Source organism: Hippoglossus stenolepis, chromosome 1, assembly GCF_022539355.2.
Source record: "Hippoglossus stenolepis isolate QCI-W04-F060 chromosome 1, HSTE1.2, whole genome shotgun sequence".
In the NCBI taxonomy this organism is placed as follows: domain Eukaryota; kingdom Metazoa; phylum Chordata; class Actinopteri; order Pleuronectiformes; family Pleuronectidae; genus Hippoglossus; species Hippoglossus stenolepis.
In genome coordinates this window covers 20837423-20851937 of record NC_061483.1, presented here as the reverse complement: position 1 = coordinate 20851937, position 14515 = coordinate 20837423, and the positions used below count along the sequence as shown (strand labels likewise).

Sequence of the window (14515 nt, the reverse complement as noted above, 5' to 3'; positions counted from 1 at the left end):
CGTGGCCTTCCACTTACATTAATTTTCAAAGCAGAGTCACATTCTTGAAAATATGACTTGGGAGGGATTCTGAAATAACCTTGATAACAATAACAATAATAATAATAATAATAAATAATAATAATAATAATAATAATAGTTATATGGATGATGATGACTATTATCATTATTATTATTGTTGTTGTTGTTGCAATGGATCAGTTTAACTCAGACCTCTATTCACGCAACACATTTGGATTAAAACTTTGTCACTGTTTGATTTGTTTGCGCAGCTGACGCCGTGGCGCACGCGCAGTGGGCGGAGCGGAGTGTTGTGGTTCTCGGGCGGAAGTGTCGCGCACACTCCGCAGCTCAGAGCAGCGCAGGAGAAGCTACAGCAGCAGCGACTGGAGCGACGAGAAGGGATCCCGCGGCCCTGAGGCGCAGCTATTCCGAAGAAGCGCCGAACCAAGCGTCCATTACTAAGATGACCAGTGGGTATCGACACAGAATCTGGTTGATAGGCTTTCACGTACATTAACCGATTGCATGTAGTCTGGGCTCGTCCCCTCCGCCGCTCGCTAGCCTTGGCCGTTAGCCGACACAGGATGGCGTCTATTTGCTGAGACAGACTGTTGTCCTTATTCGACTGGGAGTCACGCCAGTGTTGTCTTGGTTCGTAAAACACAGACACACACACCACTGTTATTGCTGAGGTGGAGGGTTTAGGTGGAGTAGACCAGCCTGTGTTGCCGTGCTGCTGTTTGGGATAGGGTTATCGTCCGGGATGGGCCACTGAGTTGTTCGCGGTCCAGCTGATAGTCTGAGCCTCGGCCTACCGCTTAGCCTCGGCGAGCAGCGACACAACTCGAAGGTTTGTGTGTCAGCGCCGCGTGTCGCTCACAGGAGGTGACACTACTCACCGGCGAGTGTGTTCACGTGTTCACCCGCGGGTGTTCCTGCGGCGTTTGTCCTCATTTCCCCGACGGCACAGGCCCTGGAGGCGGAGGCAGGATGCTCTGCTGCCCCCTGGGCTGCTGTTCTGCCCCGTAGACACTCGCTGCCACGTCGGCTGCTCTCGTGTTTCGCACCGGCCTTGTTTACGCCATTACGCCGTCCCACTCCTCATACACACGCCGTTTGTTTTTACAAATCACGGTTTTTAGACGCGCATACGTCGCTTGTCCCACCGCTCCTCTCGTATTTATAATGGTAAAGGTGTTTTAAGGGTGTAGCCCCACATACCCGATGTGCTGCTCATAAGTTCCACAGACACTCATTGTTGTTTTTGTACCTTTTGTTTGGCACCGCAGGAGGAAACCAACGTGAACTTGCACGCCAGAAGAATGCCAAGAAGCAGAATGATGGGGGGAAAGGCAAGAGGGGCGACGACGGGCTGTCTGCTGCTGCAAGGAAGCAGAGGTAGGCAGGTAGTGTGCATGAGATTTAAGAAACACAATCTTTCTGCAGCAGTGTGCATAAGGTTTCAGAAACATTCACACACAAACCCGAGCAATGGATTTTTGCAGTGCTGAAACCTGTTTAATTGCAACTTAATTGTAAAAATCTGGACTATTTCAGTCCTTGCAGACTGTCTATCCAATATAAAAAAATAAGTCCTCCAAACATCCTAATGACACAGTTGATATTAACCGTGCAGCAAAAAACAAGCTAGTTATTTGCACTCGAGAATCTATTCCAGTTAAATCATTACAGCTGTCACTGGTGTGTGTGAGTCAGTGGACTAACTCTGTGTTTTATTCTGAAATCTCCCCAAGGGATGCCGAGATAATGCAAGAGAAGCAGAAAAAGGCGAAAGATCCTGGGAAAAGCACCGAGAAAAAATGAAGTCGGGAGTTAAATTCAACTTTTCAAGAACATCTCCTGTTCAGTATTCTTCCTGATATTTATGAGAATGGATCTGTCATCTTCATCTAGTCTCGAGATTCTAGGATCCCACCTTCTTCCCTATGGCAAATGACATTGCTTGTCGGATTTGTTATTTTACACGGTGAAATTATGTCTGAGCAAGATAGTGGTTGTCCCACATTGGTTCTGCATGCAGAGGACCATCAGTGGTGTAAGCAGCGGGAGAGAGATGAACAATTCCTGACACAAAACATCTGCGTAACACTTGTGTATTTTTGTAAGAGAATGTCCCCTGCTGGTTTCAAATAAAGTGTATCTTTTTATTTCATGCTTGCTGGAGTTACTCTGAATGTTGGTGTTATAGCTCAACAAAAGGCAAATGCTTACTTTCTAATTATGTTTGGTATTTTTTTTTTAAAGGTATCATATTAAGATGTAATTTACTGAATACTTATAATGGTGGAGGGAATGAGGAATTGTCAGTAATTAAACAATGTAAAGCATTTTTCTGAACATTCTGGTATCTGGATAATTTGAGCTTCATACTTTTGTTCTTTGTCAAAGCTAGAGATTTGGCTAAACTGTAAAAAGCAAAAATGATATTGCAAATATTTGTATGTCAACATTTTCTACAGACGATGAATAATTTCATAATTTCATAATCATTGCATTATTTTATAGTGTTTGCTAGACAGACAGCCTACATAATGATGTGTTGCTGTTGTGATGTTAGCACAAAACCTGTATAAATGTTTTAACTCATCCACTCAAACTGTTCCCGCTAGAATTGGATCAGTGAAACTGTCCCATGTTCAAGGCAGATGTTTCTGTTAAGTTAGATAGTCAAATGATCACTAAATCCATTAAACAATCCCACATTAATACTGACATACTGATATTAACTGACATTAATACAACTGACAAATACACAATTCTGTCTTAAACAAGTCAGTGGAATTAGAGAAATGAAGAAACATTTTGTAAATCTAAACAAATATGGGTTAACTGCCTGTAATCTCTCCTGCTCAACCTACATCAACATGATGCAGTCACAAGATAAATAGTGTTATATCTGTCAAGCCAAACTTCTCAAGTAACACACCATTTGTACTTTTTAGAATGTTGTTGATCTGTTAACATCTTCTCATCTATCATGCGTGACTGTGCTGCAGCTTCAAGGACTCTTAAAGACATTTATTATAAGGGCATCCCTTAATGTTTACATATAGCAGATTATCTCTTAATGCAAGATCTACCTTCCATTAATAACATAATATAACATCCTGCCCACACAACTTGTTGATAGGTCTGTGTTGTGTAACACTGGAGTCTGGCAGACCCACAGTAAATACACCGACCATGCCAGCAACAATATAAGGCTGCAGTAACATAGTGACCACTAGGTGGAAGCACACCCCCATGTATTGTAAATGCTGAACGTTGGGTCCATTCAGAATGATAATGAGTAGAAATTGTGTTTGCTGATGTGGTTATGTTATATTGTGTGCTCTCTCTCTAGTCTTGAGTCAATAGCACACAGTGTGAGGGATTATGATTCAGTCTGAAGGCTTTGGATGAACGTTTTATTCTGCTGAAATGAAGCAAAACACACAGACACACATGTACCCTGCAGCAGACCATTTTGTATTATGACTGTCATCTGCCAGCGTGAGCCCAAATGCATACTGCTGATGTTTCACTGAGCCAGTAGGCCACACCTCAGCCTATTTATAGTCAATAAGCTGTGTGTCTACTTACTGAGATCCAGTGGGTTTGTGTCCTCCGATTTACAGAGCGTATAATTAAGTCACCAGTTTAGCTTTCTTCCATCTCAGATATCGGGAGTGTGGCTGAGGAGCTGAATAGTGATGAGGGGCAAATGCAGAATCAGCAGGTTTTCTTAAAACTGAGAAAAGTCAGACCTTATCCGCCATCATCCATAATACTCCGCTCACAGCTTTGTTTAGATCTCACTTAAACTCAAACAGAATAACCCGTCAGTGGGTTCTGGCAAAGCTTTTCTTGAAACAGAACCAAGAGAATAGCTAAGTGGTGATGAGTGATCAGCATTTAGAGAAAAGGAAGTCGTTAACCTATCTCATTAAATTCACACCAGCTCCATCTCTTTATGCCTGCTTTACTGAATTTGTTGAGATGTGGGAGCACTGGAAAAAACATAGTGTTGTAGCAGAGCTTTGATACAACTCACAACTAGAATGGTTACATGAGTGCATACCTCAACCGAGGCGCAACAAGCTGCACCAAATTGTACACACTCAGATCTCACTTTCCTGAAGGTGCCTGATTTTTCCTCATCCACATCCAACACTAATCCCCAGGGAAATCAGTGAAAATGTAAAAATAAAAAAAAGCCATATCTTGCAATGTTAAAGAAAGTGAAAAAAAAGTACAGATTTTTCTCCTTATCTGCATTCTCACGGAAGTTTAATGGATTCTGTAACACCCTACAATTAAGTGACTCTATGGAGCATACAACTCTTAAAACCACTTACCACCACTGAGCACAATCAACGACAGAAATCTTTAAACAACTCAAACCATGGGATACATGTTAATTAACATTAAAAGACAACATAAGCAATGTTAATATTCCAGGCTGAGACACAGAAACCCAGCAGTCCTCACCCTGGAAGCTTCTCCCTCTGATCCTGACACAGGAGCTTTTCAGGGCCTCAGACCCCAGAGCACAGGCACCTCATTGATGACTGATTGGCAGAATCAGGGTGGGACTACAGCGGAGACAAGAGAGGAAACAGGGACAAAGCAGAAACACGGTAATCTGTCCAGGAGTTTTTGCGTAATCCTGCTAACTAACAGAAAAACAAACAAACAAACAAACAAACACACAGATGAAAATATAATCTCCTTGGCAGAGGTAATGATGGGGCAGGAGGAACAGTAATCGACAAATAAGTCCTCAGCATCAGGCAGCATGATGGAATTTTAATATGTCTGTAAATATTTATTAATACAATTATAATTTTAATATCACAGCACCATAAAATTATACCAACCTACAACACAGAATTTACTCTTCCTGTTCTGCTTCATTGATTTTTAATGGTCTTGCACATGACTGCTTGTTATGATGGAGATTCAGACGCTGAAGATCATTTTATTTTAACACTGTTGCCTTTTCTCTGAACCAGAGGCCCCTGAGCTCCAGGAAGGTGCAGGAAAACATGTGTGTGAGGGAATTTGTCCACATGCAAAGTGTCATTGGCACTCAATCTTTGGAGAGAAATGATTGGCCTCTGGTTGCCTGTGAGATGGTTGGAAATACAGTCCACATACAGTCCATTGCATATTCTACTCAACATTTTCAGCAGTTTGGGGTGAAAAAAAGCCCTCATCAGAATTACAAGTATTTTAAAGGAACAGTCTGACATTTTGTGGAAATGTGCCGTGTAATTTATTGGCCTCCTGAGAGCTTGAATACTGCAGGCAGTTAATCCAGCTCATAATCCCTCTGTGAGTTTACAGGGTGCTGGTTGGTTTTGTTACATCTGGACAGAGCAGGGGCAGCTGCCGCTGTTTCCAGTTTCCAGTCTTTGTGCTAAGCTAACCGTCTGATGGCTGCAGCTTCAAGTTTGTTTCCCAAAATATCAAACTGTGCGTCTAATCTGCTGTACAAGGAGCACAAAAGGAGGAGGAATTTGAACCACAGTTGATATACAAGCGCGAACTTGTGTCTAATTGCTTGTGCTTAAGACACAAGATTGTGCCTGTTTTGAAAAGAATCCCCGGACAATAAAGAGTGTCAAAAAAAACTGCAGCCTATTTAATGTAATCAACACTAAACCAAACTAAATGGGACAAAACTTGCAGGTTCTACTCTTTGTGGATCACTTCATGTTTCAGGTCTTTACCAGATGAGTTACAATCATCATCTATTCAACATGTAAACATTGAGTTTTGAAAAGTGACGAGAAGGCGTGTGACCCGAGAAGTCGGGTCTGGACTGATTTCCTTTTGTCGACTGTGAAAAGTAAATCTGCTTTTCAATTTCACCATCAACGAAGCATCACCATGAAATATGCAACGCAATCACCGCTGAAACGCAAGGTGACTGTAATTGTTTTCAAGGCTGCGGCAAACAAAAGGCACTTTTCACAGTGCACTGATTTGTTAATAATGAATGGCAAATTACCGCCTTTGCTCTTCATCAAATGTTCGGTGACAGCAGACGAGCGGCTGGTGTTGAAAGCAAATGGGATCTGTCACAGGGTGTCAGAGGAGGGAGAATACACTGAGATTCAGAACAAGAGACAGGAAGACAGACAAGGGCAGATAGCGTGAGACAAAAAGGTTTGAGAATGGTCAGGCTTCTTTTTGTTGTTGTCAACCCTGAGTCACTCTTGACGAATGGCTCTGGGTGCTGGCTATCCACTCCATCGCTTTCACCTACATGTGCAGTCTGTGAGGGAACAGGCCTCTGATTCCTGCCGGCAGCTGATCTGTGTCTCAGCAGGAGAGTCCGGACTTCAATAAGCTGAGCTTTATTCACAGCCCACTGTCCAGAATGAGCAGAATTCCCTGCAGAATATTTTGCACAAGTTGGGGCAGACTTTGGGACTGAGGCTCAGCAGAAAACTGCCTGGGGTCAGTTTAGGCATGTCCATGAAAACGCACTCCCTTATTAGTACGTTTAGTGAATTGATCTGTAATTTCATATCCTGATGCAGGCACTAACTCAGGCCCAGTCTGGTCCATGGAGCAGCCTCAGTGGACCTAATCTCTGTGGTTGTCTCATTACTTCTCGGGCTTGGCGATAGATTTAAGGTTACGATTTCATCCTTACTTTATTGATGCTATACTTGATGTGATCAGCTCGACTTTGTTTAAGAAAACAAGGGTCCTAAAATAGATCTTTGTGGTGCACCACATAAAATGACCTACTAGAAGCCCAACCATTTGTTATTACAAACTGTATTGCTTCCTCTCACTCACATAGCTAATATTCATGTGTTTTCCATTGTTCTGTTTAATATTCACACAAATTCAAACCCTCTCACATTTAATTTAAGTCGGTGGTGGGATGTAACAATGTACATATACTCCATTAATATAGTAAAATATAGTTTGTATGTACTGGTACTTTACTTCAGTAGATTTATTTTCAGCAACTTGTCACTTTTACTGAACTATATCAGCAAATATCTGTACTACATTTTTACAATGCACCGTGCTACATGTTCACATTGCTTTTATGTATTTTTAAAAGTAATCAATATTGAGTCGGGAATTGATCCACTGATTAGATATTAATTCATATGACATATGTTTTCAGTAGCATCATCCGCAGCATTTGTTGTATATATGACAGTCTGTATTATTCTTGTATTAGACAGAATATACACTAGGCACAATGAAAGAAACTCCTTGCATTAGGGAATAGGCTACAATGTGCAAGCACTTGGTACATTTTATATTTATATATAGTATATTTTTCTGGTATATTTTAAAGCAAGGACTTACATAACTTTACTCAAGTAGAAATGGCAATGTTGTGCTTTTACTTTTACTTCAGTACATTTATTTCAATAAAATGTTTGAGCACTTCTGCCATCACTGGTATTAGTTTCAGCTCTGTAATACTCATATTGCAAGAGAGTCTAATGAGTTGCATTTGACAGACGTGTAAATATATGTGACGTAGTAATGAAGCTGGTTTTGATATTCTCATAAATTAAAATAAATCATGTTCCACTGAGTCTGCTTGTTGTTTATGAGGCCAGATGGTCAAAATCTACACTCACAGACTGCACGTACTCGGATTTCTTTTAAGCACTTAACCATCGGCTGCAGATGATCGAATGATCCGATAACATCTGCCATAACACAGCAATGACAGACGATGCATTTTTCTCTCTCTCTCTCATCTGTAACGTGGTCTTAATATAATAAATTGTGAGCCATCCCAACAGGCTGGATGTTTGCAGATATGTTATCGAAAGATGGTCACAGATATGCTGTGCACAGTTGTCAGAGGAGGTGGGGTGTTGCCTAATATTTGCAACAGCTGTGGTTGGGAATAGATGCGAAAAAAACTGAATACATAAAAACCCCCAGAAAATTCAGGTGAAGATTCTCATATTTGTTGATGACTGCCGAGCTGAGTGAATCACAGAAAGACGACCATCTGCAGGGGCGTCAGAGTGCAACAGTAAAACTGCAGAGGAATAATAACAGAGAGAGATCTCCTGCTTTTGATGAGCCTGTGCTGAGGTCAAAGTCCACATCTGACTGACAAACTGGAGAGAAAACAGAACCCAGTCTTTACCTGAGCTGTAACCCGATCAGACAGAAGAGCAGTGTGTCATCAACTGTCAGTCCAGGGCGTCGGCTACACACACAGCACAAAAATAACTATGTATTGATTCACAAAGCTGATGTTTATGACAGGGCTGCCCTCTGTGTCTGTGAGTCAATGACTGTAGCTGGGTGGGAGACGCTCAGGCATCTTCCTCCGAGTGGACAATCAGAGCCTCAATTTTCAGTGTGGTGCTAAAATAGAATGTGGATATTTCTAAGGAGATAACGAATGACTGGTCAGTTATACGACAGCAGAATAATACACCAGTAAAGTGACAAAATCCTAAATGCTTTGATGGACTAGTGATACCACAATTTGTCACATTTCCTGATTTAGGAATGCATGAATTAACTTCGAGGATTGCAGGGGGAGCTGGAGTCAATCCCAGCTGACATTATGCGAGAAGCAAGGTACACCTTGGACAGGTGGAATTCACTTTTTGAGAATCAAGAAGTAAATGTAAATTATCAATAAAGATAATTGATTAAATTAACCTGTATTTAAAAGTGAGGTGACACTCCATACAAACTAATCAACAAACTACATTGAGTGTCAAAAATCTGTTTAGTACGGTGTCCGAGATGAACATGTTCATTAATTTGACGACACATGCGCTGCAAAGTCACAACACATGAAAATACAGAAAGATTTAATACAATGACTTCTATCTATTCGTACACCTAATCTTATAGATTCCATTGTGAAAGATGTGAAAAGCAGGAAGAAGTTGTTTTGATCATAATAATCAAAAAAGCAAGTTTTCTTTCAAATCTATTGAACTTTGACCACCAGATTTAATATGTTTGTTTTTTATGGCCTTAGTTTGTTTTAACACCTCTCCAAAACTAGTTCTGTGCAATAGCCCGAGACTGAACACAGCAATTTACAACACAAAATGGACTAAGACGAGCATGTGACAAAACATGTATTTTATTCATTTATCTTAAAAAATTAAAATAAAGTGCTTTTTATGTACAATATAATAAAAACAACAGTCACAAATCTCAATGATACAAAAAATACAGTTGACAATGTTATTTGTACACAACAGATAAAAACAAAAAAAAAAATCATGCAGGCAAGACCACATTTGTCTAATAGTAATTCAGTCAACTAAGCTTATGTTGTTCAGTATGCTGAGGCCAAGCTGTCGCTGTGTCTCACGGCTGAGCCCATATGGAGAGTTTGGAGCTGTGCTCGCATCCAACTGCAGTACAACATGGAGCAGCACAAATAGTTACTACTTCTCTTGTGCTGTGTTGCTGTTGTACGGCCGTTTCTACTAAACCCTAAACAGATGTCACAATGGATGGCCTACTTACGCCAGTTTAGGAAAATAGATTGCTGAAAATAAAATATACTTGGCTACATTCATGTCCAGTACAGTATGTTGCATTACAGAGGAGCCACTCAAAATGAAGCATCAGTCACCGGGGGATGATCTGCTTTGTAAAATTAATAAATATGCACAACCTTTTCCACACAGTATTTACCCTTTTGGCATTATTGACTATTAAGGTAAAATTGTTTCGTTACAATTACAATACAAGATCAAAAAGTAAGATTATTGTTAAATACTGAACTGTTCAGATAAGTTTTATTAATATGTGCATTCACATGACTTTTGACACAAGCAAAGACAGAGTGGTACAAGATTTTGAGCAGCTCCCAGGTAAAGTTAATGATGGCTTGGGTGAAACTGTAAATCTATAGTAGACCCGTGTTGTGGAGTTAAGAGCGCCCACGGAGGATTACAATCACGCCATTCACCACATTTCTGTTGGTGAGGTCACTGCTGGGTAGTACACAGTGTAGCACATGGCTAAAGGCAGAACTACGTGACGTCTAAAGGCATTTTATTCAAATGTTGTGAGGTTATCCATCAAGCATATCAAAGCAGGTTCTCAGAGACTTTCCATACATCTATTATCCACACCGCTCATCCTTTTAGGGTCGCCGGGTGGGCTAGAGCCAATCCCAGCTGACATTGGGCGAGAGGCGGGGTATTACTGGACAGGTCACCAGTTTCCAGAGACGTTTACAATTTCTTAGTCTTAACAGTTTTTATGAACAATGCTTTTAGAATCTGATTATTCATTTTACATCCACTGGTGCATGACACTCACATTTTAGCCATGCCACATGTTTCAGTGGTGAAACTTCACCCCCCGTTCACGCAGAATTAAACATTTGCTTCCTGTGGTGCGGCAAATCGGGACGTGGCTTCACGTGGAGTTCACCTTTGGTGAACTTTCACCCGCGATATTCGTGCGACATTTGGGTGTGTGTGACCAGGCCTTAATGTTAAAGTAAATAATGTAGCTGGAGCCAACAGCGGGTTAGCTTAGCTTAGCATGGAGATGGAAATCCGGAGGAAACAGCTGAGTTCACTAGGTTATGTCATTTTTTTTTTACTATGAACAAAAACCTACTGCTGTTTTACACGCAGCTCTGTGCCAAACCATTTTTTGGCTGAGGACACTGACTTTGATGTTTTTGAGTTTCAACTTGAACGTGACAAAACTCCAGGGAGGCACAGTGAAAATTCTGTTCAACTTTTACATTCAGACCAGTTGTTTCCCTCTGTTTGCTGTCTCTGTGCTAAGCTAACCAAATTAGCTTCTAGCGCTAGCTTCGTATTATGCATACATGAGTGGTATCTATCTTCTCATCTAACTCCCAACAATATGGTGATTAAACCTATTTCCAACAGAATCACACTACTTTAATTCAGTATGACATAAAAATCTAAACAGACATTACGTTAGTAGGCCACCAACCGATTAGCTTAGCACAAATATTTGAAATTGAGGAAATAGCTAACCTGGCTCTGTCCAATGCTAACAATAATAAATAATAAAAATGTATTTTGTTTTTAAACCCCCAAATTTTCACAACTTTTTGTTTTTTATATGTCTTTTTAAAATATTAAATCTGCTTTGATGTGCTGGATGAAAATCCGTCCAGGTGCTGAACAGACAGCGTGGTCAGAAATGTGCTGCGTTCTGCACAAGAGTTGAAATGTTCGCTGGAGTAGGCAGTAAAGCATCATTATGAAAAAAAAAATATCAGCAGTGTTCACGCTCTATTTTCAAGACTATCTCTACAACACATCTTGCACAAGTCCCTTAAAAACACACAATATTACGCACATATACTTTATATACACACAACAGAAACGAAAGAAAAAAGAAACACTGACCACTGTTGCACAGTTTACTGTGCAATTACTTTGTCAATTTGTAGCACTTGTAGCATTACATAGTGTCTCGTCGTCTGCTCAGTGTGGAAATAGTAAAAATGCTGACTCTGCGTGATACTGGAGTATATACTGTAGGATTATTGACCGCGAACTGGTGATGTGTTCTAAGACATGTGGGGCCATATTGTCCCTATGGCCACGCTAATGTTTTTCATTCAGATTTACACGACACTACACGCCTTCTAGATCTTTGGAAAATTCTGCTTGATAAGCCTCAGAAGTCTAAGCAATGTGGGAGTAAGAGTGTTTGCAATGGCTGCACTGGTCCCTGCGATAACTGATTTCTACGAAAAACCTTTTCCTTAGCAGCCGCTGTGTCTTTCGGTCTCTCAGTAGTTGCATTTCTTAGAACGTGGTCTGAATTTTTACTGAAATGTGCAAAACTGTAAGAATTCAACACCCTGATTACTTGTGCTTTCACATTTACAACGTAATGACACTGGACTGTCGTGGATGGCGTGTGTATGAAATGTAACCTGCTGCGGTGGAGGTTATACTGAGTCAACTCTGTGCATCTACATCACCACACAGTGCAGCTACAGTTTGTAAAAGCAACCTCTTGATGTCGTCTCTGCACTACAGCAACTCTTAGTGGGTTTAACTACATGGATTTCATTGTTAGTGCTCATCAAGCTCAGTCTAGTCTGAAACTAGTTTCACCTGTTTGTTTTCACTAAGAAGGCAGATAAATCCAATACTTACTAGCTGAAGGAAAAGTGGACACCACAGGCAGGTAATCTCCACGCCATAGTCCTTAGGCCCCAGTCCTGATATTACATGAAGGCCAATTATTTTTCCCCAACACAGTTCAAAAATGAGCTAACAGTCTTAGATTTCAACTTGCACTTCACATTTCACACAGTGTTGGTGCCACTTAACCTTCGTGAAACCCAACTCCGGTTCCATCGTCTCTCTGACAGTGATCAACGCTAACACATGAGATGGGAGTGGTCATAACAGAATGGCACTATTGCGTTGAGATAAGACAATCAAGTTATTTTTGTTGGAGTTTTTTTGGCACTGTGCACATGATGATTTTGGTGCTGCCCTGAACATGGTAGAGGTTTGGATGCCCCCTCCCTGCTTTTTTTTGTTTTTTTTACTTGGCTCTTTTTGTTTGAAATGTCAAGTCTCTTTTCCATATTCACCTCAAGAACAGGATATCTGTGTCTCTTATTTACTCATCGTTGGTACCTGCAGGTCAATACTGAAGAACAGGGCTGTCTCACATGAGCAGAGATGGTCCATGGGGCAGTTTTGTGTAAGTGAGGCAGGCAGCGTACATCCAGGAGGTACATGACCCTATTTAGGCCTCGGAGCAGCACATCTGCTCACATTTGTTTGATGATCTTTTTGAAAAGTCCTCTTTTTTTCCAAGGTGCTGTAGTTCTCTCCTCGTCTGCCTCATCTTTCATCGCCTCGTACAGTCGTGACATTTATTCAAGGGGAACAAATGTGCGTCTGACTTGCTTCCATAGTGTGTGGATCATAACGAATATGCTCTCCTCTCCTGAACCTGACCTCTCGGACTCCGTGTAGCTGTAGCGTGGTTCGATTGTGTATAATAACAGTGTGTTAGGCAGCTGTGTGCAGTTATACATACTTTTAAAGAGCTGGACAACATATCTATAGTTATAATTTATTGTCTGTTGTTTTTATTACAGCATAGTGATGGACATTAACTAGATAATGTATTGTTGGATCTTGCATATCTAAAGAGATACTATGATAAATATTGATGTGGAGAAAAGTTTGTTTCATTATGTCTTCCCTAATATTGCCCAGCCCTACACTCGCACACACGCTCTTAGTGGCCATGACATGGACTAAAAATAAAGCCTGTTATTTGAACTATTCTTAGCAGCTGCCATGTTTCTTGATCCTGGTTGAAACCAGATTGTTGCGCTGCTTCCTTCGCCGGCTTGTGCAGCAAACCAGACTGATCTCTGGCTTCTAGAGTGGAAATGATGAAATGAAATGACCTCCGCGCATTATCACAGAACAAAGATGGCTAAAATAAAAAGATGTGCTGTGATGTGGGAGGATGTCGGCATCTCCTCTCCTTCGCTCAGTGGCCCGTATCCTTCACGGAGATACAGGGCGGCCTCTTTTAGCTGGTACTGTGCTCTCATACAATGGAGTCTTTAATCTCTGAGCCGAGCCTCACTCTGGGCCGAGGGCAGGTCGGGGAGTATTCCACGTGGCTCTCCTTCAGGTTGAGCGGCCGCCGGTCGGAGGATTCAGAGAAGCTCTTGCTGTTATCTGGTGAGGACTCGTGTGTGGGCGTGCTGCAGATGTAGTTGTCGTTTAGCGTCTGGTAGCCCTTGTGATCTGAGGTGGAAACAGGGATGGGGTTACCGTTGAGCGGTAAGCTCTCCGCAGGCTTTCCCACTATCCTCGGCTTCTTCTGCTGCATGTTGGGACACTCGCCCTGCTTCAGCATGGACTTCATGTGATCGCGGTTCCGGTAGATGATGAACAAGGAAAACACCACGAGGGAGAACGCCAGCAGGGCGCACACCACAATCAGCTCGTTCCAGTACGTCTTCATGTGGACTTGCTGAGAGCGCGACTCTCCAGGCAGGATCATGGGCTCCTCCTGCCTAATGTGCGGCGTGCGAGAGTGACCAATCAGAGTGGTGCTCTCCAGACGGGGCTCGGCCCTCACACAGTAGTTAGCCAGCAGCTGACGGAATCCCTCCTCCTCTGACCAGCACTCGTAGGTCTCCATCCTGTCGCCCTGAGCCACCACGACCAGGTTTCCCTCAGGAGTGGCATAGACGAACTGGCTGGCGCTGTCACTGTAACTCCACCTCCTCTGTGCCAGGTTGGAGCGCAGCTTACAGGGGAGGACTCTGAACGTGTTGGCTGGGATCGTAATGAGCTGGCAATGGGAGCCCCCTATAAATAAATATCAATAAAAAGAGAAAAATAATGCTCAAAAACACATTGAATGAATATTATACGATGAGCCTAACTTAAAGGAATAGTTCAAAATTATGAGAAGATCTCCAGAGCGTTCAGGTGAGGGGTGGCGCAGCTGGCATGATGTAACATTTAAATTCTGC

At 41.8% G+C, this 14515-nt stretch overlaps 2 protein-coding genes across 3 annotated transcripts in view; one reads left to right on the top strand and one right to left on the bottom strand.

Moving 5' to 3' along the window:
- The first annotated feature begins 318 nt into the window (after positions 1-318).
- Positions 319-2171, top strand: serf2b (small EDRK-rich factor 2b). The gene is made up of 3 exons (XM_035162423.2): positions 319-473; positions 1293-1401; positions 1758-2171. Exons 1-3 carry the CDS (start codon positions 467-469, stop codon positions 1825-1827), a joined length of 186 nt encoding a protein of 61 aa, XP_035018314.1. The 5' UTR covers positions 319-466; the 3' UTR covers positions 1828-2171.
- A 6928-nt stretch (positions 2172-9099) lies between these two features.
- The window catches only part of LOC118106879 (semaphorin-4B), a 60752-nt gene continuing 55336 nt past the window's right edge, over positions 9100-14515 (bottom strand). For both annotated transcript variants that reach the window (XM_035155600.2, XM_035155599.2), the window contains exon 15: positions 9100-14348. In XM_035155600.2, the coding sequence (XP_035011491.1) occupies positions 13576-14348 (773 nt within the window). In that variant the 3' untranslated portion in view covers positions 9100-13575. The remainder of the gene's footprint in view (positions 14349-14515) is intronic.

What these genes read in the sequence shown, in the direction of transcription:
- serf2b (XM_035162423.2), top strand. An exon ending in GCTGCTGCAAGGAAGCAGAG is followed by an intron (nt 1,402 to 1,757) that starts GTAGGCAGGTAG and finishes AATCTCCCCAAG; the next exon opens with GGATGCCGAGATAATGCAAG.